General features: G+C 33.7%; 1 protein-coding gene across 1 annotated transcript; it reads right to left on the bottom strand.

The window, feature by feature from the left end:
- Nucleotides 1–5,212: 5,212 nt before the first annotated feature.
- LOC21407697 (glycine-rich protein 2) lies at nucleotides 5,213–6,349 on the bottom strand. The gene has a single exon (XM_010092012.2). The coding sequence runs from the start codon at nucleotides 6,197–6,199 to the stop codon at nucleotides 5,612–5,614; it is 588 nt and encodes a 195-aa protein (XP_010090314.1). The 5' UTR covers nucleotides 6,200–6,349; the 3' UTR covers nucleotides 5,213–5,611.
- Between the last annotated feature and the right edge of the window lie 4,951 nt (nucleotides 6,350–11,300).

Below are 11,300 nucleotides of genomic sequence, written 5' to 3'. Positions count from 1 at the left end.
ATCCAATTGCTCACTGCTCTTCCCCCTTTCTTTTTTTTTTTCGCCCCAGGATTTAGGTGATGGGCATTCTGCTATTGAAAACGATAAGTCACAAAACAAAGTTGTAAAATGCAGCAGTGAAAGAGAATATTTTTTAATGCTTCTTTGTCCTTACCACATGTTTTTTCAGACCCTTTTCCATGATTATAAGAAGTGGCTAGTTTTTTTTTTTTTTTTTTTTTTTTTTTTTTTTTTTTTTTTATAAAAGATCCCAAAAAAAAAACAAAAAAAACAATCTCTCCCTCAATAATCAACTGAAAAAAGCATCGGTTATGCAGTGACCTTTTTTTGGGGTGTGATAATAAGGCTGTTTTGACATTGGTAAAATGTTGGGTGGGAATCTCATAATCTACTCATCTCCCAAAGGCCATACATTGTAGACAAAGTTAGAGTTATCTTTTAGAGACACTATTTTTATGACTTTATACGAGCATGCTACCCAACAAAATAAAAAAATAAAAAATAAAAAAGTTCTCTGCCTTTTTCAGTTCAAGCTTATGTTGCGTCCCTTGCATGGTGTCCTCCTTTATTCCGAAGATAACAAGACAATGATATGAATAAGAGCGAGACGTTGACGTGCCCTAAAAGTCTCAAATTTGACACTCATTTAGCGCGTTTTTTATTTAGATTAAAATTAGTCCAATAACATATTATAGAGGCTTTCCTTTTCACATTTTAAACCATGTATTTAAATGCCAAGGTGCGTGGTTTCATTTTTGAAAAAGAAAAAACGTAAAAATTGCAGATACAGATTTTTTTTTTTTTTTTATTGTTTTTATCTATAGGCAAATTTGCGACAATTCTAAATATACAACAACAACAACATGCTTTAATCCCAACTTAATTGGGATCAGTTACATGAATTTTAATTTTTCACACGGCTCTGTTCAAAATTAAATTTTCTTAAAAGTCTAGATCTAAAATGTCTTTCCTAACAACTTCAGTCATTGTAATTCTTAATCTACCCCTCACTCTCCTAGTATTAGGTATAAGAATGTCCTCTCAAACACGAACTGGTGCTTCTAGCAGTCTACGTTGGACATGCCCGAACCACCTCAAGCGGCATTCGCGCACTTTATCTTGTATTGGTGCTACACCAACTTCGGTCCACGATTCTAGATATGTATTTGAAAATTTGAGGTCACTTATATGCCTCCAGTTCTAGATATATACGTCACGAGTAAACAATGTTACACTTTGAATCAATGGTTCAGCTGTTGCCGGACATATTACGCAAGTTAAATTGAAATTTGTTCACTTATAAGTTATATATGCAGCATTTATCAGCATATTCTCTAGCCTGGTGAAAATAATTAATGAGCTACATTCATTCCTACTTTCTACTTACTATATATTTGTCATTTATGTGTTTTGTTTTGTGTCATTTACTGATAATAAAAATAATCATATTTGTCCTGATTAAATTAAAACGTCACTCTCTTATAAAAGATGGGTTCTACATGAGTCCTACAAGTGGAGCCCACTCTCTATGAGATAGTGTGGATTCTCCGCATGCCCTTGAATTCGTAATCCAGATGAAACCAACACTTAATTAAGAATGTGAAAGGAACACCTTGATCAACAATAAGAACTCTACAAAACAAAAAATTGAAGTAAACGAACACTGGTATAGTACCTATAGAATACGCTCCAATGCTTAAGTTAGCAAATTTAGAGAGAGTTCGGCCTCTCAAATTAGAGGAATTTTAAAAAGGGAAATAGTAGGAAATAGGTCAATATGAAAAATTTAAGAAAGTATATAGGCCATTTTTTAGTTATAAAAATTAATAGGCCATAACTTGTCAAGTTATGATTTATAACCAGATAAATTATGAACAAACTTGTCAAGTTATGGTTCATAACCAGATAAGTTATGGATAATAACTTGTCAAGTTATAGTTCATAACCAGACAAGTTATGGACGAAAACAGTAATTTGGCCTATTTATTAACTTGTGTAAACTATTGGCCTATTAATTTTAATTCATCTCAAGTCTTGGTCTATTTTCCTCTTTCTCCCTTTTAAAAATCATTGGTCTATCAAAGATAATTAGTAATGAATGGCCCGTTCAGTTCGTTAATTCGAGTTTTTAATTTAAGTTGAGATGTGATATTGTGTTAGAGTTTTTTACTGTAACAAAAAAATTAGATGTAACTATTTTTGATAGCTTTTTACTGTAATAAAACTCGAATCAGCGAAATGAACGGGGCCTGATAGAATGTGCCCACTCTTAAATTAGATGGATGAGTGATTTGGGGATAGTTGTCTCTCTTGAGCCCTACCAACAGTCAGTAGATGGATGGAGTTGAGGAAGCAAATAAAACATTTGAAATGACCATTCTAACCTTAATATTTATGGCAAATTTATATAAAAGGGACAATCATTATCATCTCTTTCTATCATAACAAACAAGAGGAAAATTACAATCCTTCCTCTGTTTAACACTCCCCCTTCTCATGCCTATCTATTCTTTCGCTCTTCCATGCTTCTTATCAAACATAGCCTTATAGTTGTTTTTGATATTTTGTTATTTTTTGTTTTAAGTTTCATCTATTTCATTGAGAAATAAATGTTTTGTTGACTTTTTCTTTTTGAAATTTTTTTAAATGTTCCCATGAAAAGCCGAAGGTAGCACAATTGACTTAAATGCTACCATGAAAAACCGAAGGTAACACAAGTATCACGATTGGATACCACAATTTTTTGACATCTGTGTTAGTTTATCAATTCATCTCAAAAGTTTAAGTTATTAAGAGGTGAGCCAACAATAATTTTATACTTTAACACTCCCCCTCACGTGTGGACTGGACAATGGGCAATCGTGTGAGTAAATTAACTAGAAAGCCCAACACGTGAATATTTAAATCTGAGATATATTAAAGACCCAACACATGATGACAATTTTAAATGGGGATAAAAAATACAATTACGGGAGTTTAAACTCAGAACTTTCTGCTCTGATACCATGTTAGTTTACCAATTTATCACAAAAACTTAAACTATTAAAATGTAGGTCAATAATAATTTTATACTTCAACTCTCTGAGCAAACTACTTCCAAGCATCATTGATAGTGGAGTCAACGAATAAACCACCAAAATTTTTTGTTTTGTGGAGAAGTTCTCGAAGAATCACGATCGAAAATCGACAGCCAATAGTAGGTTATCAACAGTTTTAGTATCACGGCAGACTACTCCCAAGTAGCACAGTGGATACTTATAGCCCCCGGTAACTATTGTTTATGTCTTAGGGTCCGTTTGGTTCGCTAATTTGAATTTTTAATTCGAATTGAGATGTGATGTTAGAGTTTTTTTACTGTAGCAAAAAAATAGATGTGACTATTTCTGAGAGTTTTTTACTGTAGCAAAACTCGAATCAGCGAAAAGAACGGGCCCTAGTGTAATACTTCTAGGGGCATATTTGATATTCAACTATGTTGGTGCCTCATTTTCTGAAGAACCTCGTTAGAATAGGGAAAATCAATCGAAGGTCTGATATTGCATTTGAGCCCAAACCAAACCCAAAATAAGCATCCTCAAGAGTTTCTACTGAAACGGCCCGGGTTTCCTACTATTGACTTGAACACTTTATTTACTATTATTTTCACAAGGGAAATTCTACAATATCATTGCCTTAATGTAGAGAATTATGAGTTCACTCATCACGTTTGATCATAGAGAATAATGGGAACATTCATCACTTTCAGCCATCTCGATCAGGCGGCTATAATTAATGGACCAAAACTATGGTAAATATCAATTATACTTTTTTTTTGTCAAAGTTTATGCAAAATTGATCGAGGACTCCTTTAGCTAACCAGTGACCATATAATATATGGTGTTTTTTCTTCTGCTTCTTCTTCTTCTTCTTCTTTTATTATTATTATTATTATTATTATTATTATTGTTGTTGTTTTTGAGTTCATAAATAAAAACCCATTTATGTCTTCGACGCCGAGCAGTGTTTGTCTGATGGTCATGGTTGGACTCCGACTTATTTGAGCACTTTCCATTTCTATCTCCATGGAATTTCAACTATTTTTAAGAAAAATACGTTCTTACGTAGCATTTTTCAATTTATTAAGCAAATACATTTAAGCCTCGTTCACTTTGCAGATTCAAATTTTCAATTCGAGTTGAGATGTGATATTTTCTGATAACTTTAATAGAAAAAGATTTTTACTATATAAACTTAAAACTGAAAACTTAAATCGGTAAAATGAACAAAGTCTTAAGAAGCATTTGATCGGGATCGAACGGTTTACGGCACTCACTGCGTGTGTAAACCCTTGGTGGGCTACACGGGATAACCTCAATGTAAGTGCTATCATGTGACCGCTTGTACGAATAATGGGCGCAGGTGCTCTGTACGATTTGCTCGGGTACCACACATGCCAATTTTCGTGTTGTTACTGCACTTGTCCTTTATTTATTTTTCAATTTGATCCTTCTTTTTTTTTTTTTTTTTTTTTTTTTTTTTTTTTTTTTTTTTTTTTTTTTTGTGGCTAGAACAAAATTGTTATTTGTACCAAAACCTAAAAAAATCTTGCCACTCGAAAACCAAACTCAACTATGGATGTTTGGCAACTTGGTATCAAAAGAAAATTGCAGTAGTTTTTAAAGTTAATTAAAATTTGTAGTTCGTCCATTTTAAATTTCTTTTTTCTCAGAAAAGAAATCCAAAGAGAAAACTTTCAAACATATGGACATGAGACAATCAACCCAAAAAAAAGAAAAAAAGAAACAAGACGGTATTGGGTAATAGCATTGATTAGATTTTAATAAAAATGGCCATACACCAATCAGTCAAATCCATTTATCTGAGAAAAGGAGGGGTAAGAGACCCATCTCGTCTGTTCAATGAAAAAGAAAGAACAGAGATCCAAGGCCATCCATTTCACGACAAATTCTGATAGTCCAAGAAGGTAATAATAATATATAGATCCACCAATTTGAATTTTCATACAAAAGAGTCGCTCTACTTTTTCCTCTTCTACTACCCAATAAAATCGCCAGTAGAGCATCCTACTTTCTGAGGAAACATATCCCACCAATAATTCACATATTTCAACGAGAATCACATTCTAGCAACCAACAAATAGATTATTTTATATATATAAAAAGTAGGCAAACAGATCATACTAATTAAGAAAAAGAAAGAAAGATTAAGAGAATTGATTAATAAACACCGGCATATATTATATGATATTTTGTGTATACACACTTGAAAAACAGAGCGAGAGTAAGCAAGCTCACTAACCAACATATACGGTGCCAAATACCCAAAACATGAAATGAAAATGAAAGGGGTTAAAAGATAAGACCGCAAGCAAATCCGAGAAGATCATAGAACCCTATCAAACCCATTCATCATACTTAATAACTGAAAAACAAAACAAAAAAAGAAAGAAAAGAAAAACCAAAAGGTGACAAACAGTGTCAATCGCTAATTCATGCCCGAAAATCAAAACTCCGAAATAACCAAATTCAAAATAAACCAAACCCCCTATAATATTATAGGTGAAAAAAACCACTTTCACCACTGGTACTACTAATAATACCACTAACACTGCTCAACGAGCACTGTTTGGACACTCCCTAGCGAAATGCCCGGACCCACCACAGTTGAAGCAGTTCCCTCCTCCGCCGCCTCCTCCGCCGCCTCCACCGCTGCCGTACCTTCCACCTCCGCCGCCGCCGCCCTGGTAGCAGTCCTTCGCCATGTGTCCAGACTCACCGCACTTGAAGCAAGCGCCTCCGCCGCCGCCTCCTCCACCGCCATAGCCTCCACCTCTGCTGCCACCACGTCCACCACCGTAGCTTCCTCCGCCATAACCGCCGCCACCATAGCCGCCGCTTCCACCACCGCGGGAGCCTCCTCTCCCCCCTCCTCCGCTGGAGCCGCCTCCGCCTCCGCCGCCGCGGGATCCTTGAACGGGAGCCTCGTCAGGGCCGGTGACGTCGACGGCCTTGGTGCGGCCGCTGGGATCTGACTCGATCACGAACTCTACGGTCTCGCCGTCAGCGAGGCTGCGAAAGCCGTCGGTTCGGATCGAGGACTGGTGAACGAAGAGGTCGTCGCCGCCATCGTTGGGGGTTATGAAGCCGAACCCCTTCTGGTCGCTAAACCACTTCACGATGCCGGTCACTCTCTCTCCCATCTCTCGTTCTCTCTTCCTCCTCTTCTGAAAACTAACAAAACCCTAAAAACCTAAACCTACCAAACCAAGAGACCCAAACCCACCGCCTACTCTCTCTCTCTCTTTCTCTCTCCTCACTGACTCATTCTATGCGTGAGACAATGAATTTTGGTCTCTTCAGGTAAAGTTATATATAAAAAGCCTAGGGCCTGATTTAGTTAATCAATTTAAATTTTTAATTTAAATTAAATTGTAATTTTATATAAAAAATTTTAATCACAATAAAAAAATTAAATGTAAATTTTTATTATAATTTTTAATTGTATTAAAATTTAAATAGGTAAAATAAATAAGATTTAAATATAATGAATACTTATAATAAACCAGATGTTTTACGAATTCTTTCGCCAAACTAAGTGGGCCTGGTAGGGCCCATTTTCTTCTTTTTTATATTTTATTTTCTATTTTTGCCTTCTTTGGGAACACAAGTGATGGACTGTTGTGATTGATGTAATCCTGTGGCTGGGGTTTTATTTTAAAATCAAATACAAATGAAGTTTGACCGTGACTGGAAGTGGATTGGTCTGAATTTTATTATTTTTCTCCGTTTGGTGTGAGAGATGGGCATCAAAAATATATTCCCCGAGAAGTACTTTGGTTTAGCCAAAAGAAGTGGCAATTACTTCTGGGAATAAAGCACCCAATTTACTCTTTTGTTTCTTAATAAAAAGCCTTCTCTTTTATTTGTTTAATAATTTGCATGTTCAACTGTTGTATACACTATTTAAATGTAAAAACTTAAGACACATGATAATCTTGTCTTGTTTTATATAGAATAGAAATCAATCTCCGGAGTCCATAGCTCCAATTTGTCTTATTGCTTTTAAATATTTTGCTTCGCTCACGGAAATAGCCGGGTCATGGTACATTACCCATTACACATAAGGTTGTGTTCTCTATGATTTTATTGACTAATTATTTTGATAATAAAATTTTTTTATGGTGGGAATATTATTTCTCAATGATGTTGTTAAAATCATATCAAAATAATTGTAAAACTCATAAAATTTATATTTATAGAGTTTTTTTGGTAGAATCTTTATATCGTAAAATCAATGTTTTACAGTTAAATCTAATTAAAGTTAGATTATATTAAAAAATTATGTAAAATAAACAATTTTGAATAGATCAGAATATTAAAAAAAAAAAACATTTTTAGAGTATTTTTTTAGTGAAGTTTTTCGAGTGGCTCAGAAACTCAACGGAACATTGGTATATCTTTACGGTTGTAGTATGTGATTAGGCCTCTATCTTTAATATTTTATACAATTCCACGTGTAACAAAATTGCCGAGAGAGAAAAAAAAAAAGCTGCAAAACCCTTTGCCTTCTTCCTCTCTCTCCTTCAATTGTCATGCTCATTTATTTTACTGATTTAAATTTTTAATTTAAATTAAGATGTAATATTTTTTGAGAGTTTTACACTGTGACAAAAAAAAATTAGATATGACATTTTATGAAAATCTTTTACTGTAAAAATTTAAAATTCAAAATTCAAATCGATAAAATAAACGAGACCTAAAAGGTCCCTTTTGTTTTTGGTTTTTGTAAGGAATTTGAAGGAAGTTAGACCCTGAGAAATGTTTAAAGAAGTTATAATTTAGCATCGTATAATATTTGCCAAATGATTGTCTCGTTTGGTATGATGGAGTTGTTGACATTCTTGAATTTTGAACTTTGATCTGGATTTTTGTTTTTTTGGTATCTCTAATGTAAAACTTTTTTGGGTCTGCAAGTGAAGGAGAAGAAGAAATCGTTTTTGGTTAAAAACCTTCTAGATCTCCAAGTGAATCCTGTCATGGGTCAAAGCAAAGAAGAATTTTGGCATGATTTTTTTTAATATTGTTATTAATTTCTGGTATAATCGTTCGGCTTTGTTGGGCATGAGATGAAGATTTGACAAAATATTTTTATTCCGATTGTGTAAAAAATTTAAGTTATATTATAATAAAAGGCTGAATTTTTCGCTGATTCGAGTTTTTAATTCGAGTTGAGATGTGATTTTATGTGAGAGTTTTTTACTGTAGTAAAAAAATTAAATATAATTATTTATAAGAATTTTTTACTGTAACAAAACTAAAATTCTAAATTCAAATCAACAAAATAAACGAAACTTTAATTTTTTTATAATAATTAAAAACTCACGTAAATTATATTTCAATTCAAATTTAAAACGCGAATAACTGCTCTCATACTTCATCAATTCAGATATGTACTTGTGTTGGGTTAAGAAGAGACAGGGGTGATGATGAAGATTTTTTATGGATTATTTTTATAAATAGCTTTAAATTTATACATTGTTTCAAAACAGTTTAAAATTATCTTTGAAATATATCACCTACTTACTTCAGAGAATTTAAAATAAAAATTTTATTATTTTTTAAAAACAATCATATTTAATTTTTTATTATAATTAAAAACTTTTAAATTATATTTTAACTTAAATTAACTGAACGGGTAAATAAAAACGCTTGAAAATGCCCCCTCTTTCAAAACTCCGTCTATAATTTTATCGATTTTACTGACATGCCTATAATTTTATCGATTTTACCGACATGCCGTGCATTAAAAGTTTAAAAAATGTATTTTAAAATGTAAATCCTTATTATGAAAAATATTAATAAAAAAAACTAATAACCAATTTATATGGACCACTGATCTAAATCAACCTAATCTCAGCCATCTTAAGCTCAGTAGCCCCATCACAAACTTCCACCCTCAACAGCCCCGTCTCAGCCTCACCTCCTCCGTGTGCCACCGTAAGAATCGAAGACCGTCCATTTCCGTCTCTCCTTCTGTTTCGTCCTTCTCTCCTCCGACAACAAGGGCGCAGCCTGCCACGAGAAATCCATGACCAAAATCACACTCAGTTGCAGCCGAAAATCTCCTCAAGGACCCTCGCACAAGCGTGGGCTCGCCGGTCCACGTCAACAGCGAGGCCATCTGCTACATCTCCGAAAATTGCAATTGCGACCGCGACGCTCGTGTGATGGAGGATGAGGGCTGCACTTTCTAGGGTTTTCTTTATCTTATGTTACTTAAAGCTATCAGCGGCTGAGATTTGTTCTATTTAGATCAATGGTTGAGATTAATAGGGGTGTTTCTGTGATTTCATATTCAAAGCTAAACCCTTAAAAATATTTCGAATAAATATAAATGAATGGATGAGATTTGATTGGTTTATATCAATGGTTGATATTAAATGAGATAATTAGTTCTTTTATTAATATTTTTCACAATAAGGATTTATATTTTAAAATACGTTTTTTAAAAATCGTTAGGTTATAGACGGAGATTGACGGAATGGGTATTTTGAAGAGTTTTTTATATTTAGGGGGTGTTTTGAATTATTTTATAAAATTAAAAGGTACTTTGAAATAAAATATATAATTCGGAGGGTATTTATAAAAATCATCTTTTTGTTTTGTTGGAAACCGAAGAAGATGAAGGTTTTTTATTTCCTTTTGCTGAAAACGAAAGAAGATGAAAGCTGCGTGATTGCAACAGAAAACTGAAACGAAATTTAATTGGAATTTGGAAGGGAAAAAGAAAAACTGAGGCGTAAAGAAAAGAAAGGAAAATAATATATTACAGCGAATTGGATTTGGCCACGTATGCTTGTGCTTGTTTACATTTAGCACCCTAACTTCTACTATAATGCGCGCATGTTCACCAATAGAAAATATACTAATGAGAGTCAATGAATGTGGAGTCAAACTATTTTTTGACTTGAACTACCGGTAATCCAAAAAAGATTGTCTCACCACACAGAAATTCCCTTTTTTTTTAACATTTACTAATAATATATTTCCTCATAAATATTTTCATAATTATTTTGGTAATAAACTGGAGACTTAAATAGTTAAAAGCACTTTTTATGGGGCGTCTGGTATGCAATAATTTTAAATATGAGAATGAGAATTTGTAAGATTATCATGTTTAGTATGAAAATTCTAATTTTTAGATTCACCGGAAAGTGAATACCAAGAGATCCACTTTCTCTCAATTTGAGGTAATTTGAATGCCACCCAATAGAGCGATATTCAGATGCCCGAGAATCTAACTAAACGTGATAATCTCACGTAAAGCCAAAAGCCACCATCATCACAAATAGACCACCACAAAAATCGTCACAGCCACCAACGACTAACCTCGCCCCGCGCCAGCCACCGTCACTCAGCCCCACCACCGTCGACCTTCGTCACAAAACCAGCATCCCGCGGGGCTCCTTCACATGAAACTCAACACCTCATCAGCCTCCGTCGTGAAACCAACACCTCGCTGACCTCCTTCGCAAAACCCAGCATCTCACCGATCTCCATCGGGAGAAACACAACACCTCGTCGGCCTTCGTCGTGAGAAACCCAACACCTCACCGCCCTCCGTCGCGAGAAATACCTTAGCGTCGTACAACATCCCCTTTGTCCTAAGGCCCTTCTTCGTCGCTCGCCATCGTCTACCCACCCCCAAATCAAGAGAGATAGATCGAGATTTAAAGAAAACGAGAGAATGAGTCAGATCGCGATAGAGGAGAGAGAAAGATAGTTATGTAGATTTTTTTAATCTTCATTTATAAATTTTTTTCTTTGAATTTTCATTAATTTTAAAATTATTAAGGGAATTCATTTTTTAAAAATTTTTATTTGTTTCTTATACTTTTTTTAAAAATATATATAAAAGTGTGAAAATTATATTCTCCTAAATTTTTTTTAAACACAACATTCCTATGCCAACCAAACACTGTAATATACTATTTATGAGAATTTGAGACAAGATTTCTGTATGTAACTAAACACAGTAATGTATTATTCTTGAGAATCATATTATCTTATATCATTTTCTCAAGAATATGATTTCAACTGATTACTGCGTACCAAACGTTCTATTAAAAAAAAGTTAAAGGTTTGGTTCGCTTCACATATTTAAAATTTTAATTTAAATTAAAATATGATATTTTTAAAAAAAATTTAACTGTGGTAGAATAAATAAAATGTAATAAACGAGGTTCTTTCCCCAACAAAATAGACACGTAAAATTTGAATAAACAACATAATGCTATTGTA

The sequence above is a fragment of the Morus notabilis genome, unplaced genomic scaffold, assembly GCF_000414095.1.
Source record: "Morus notabilis unplaced genomic scaffold, ASM41409v2 Scaffold137, whole genome shotgun sequence".
Classification (NCBI taxonomy): domain Eukaryota; kingdom Viridiplantae; phylum Streptophyta; class Magnoliopsida; order Rosales; family Moraceae; genus Morus; species Morus notabilis.
The sequence above is the reverse complement of the archived record's forward strand: the minus strand, read 5'-3'. Positions and strand labels throughout refer to the sequence as shown.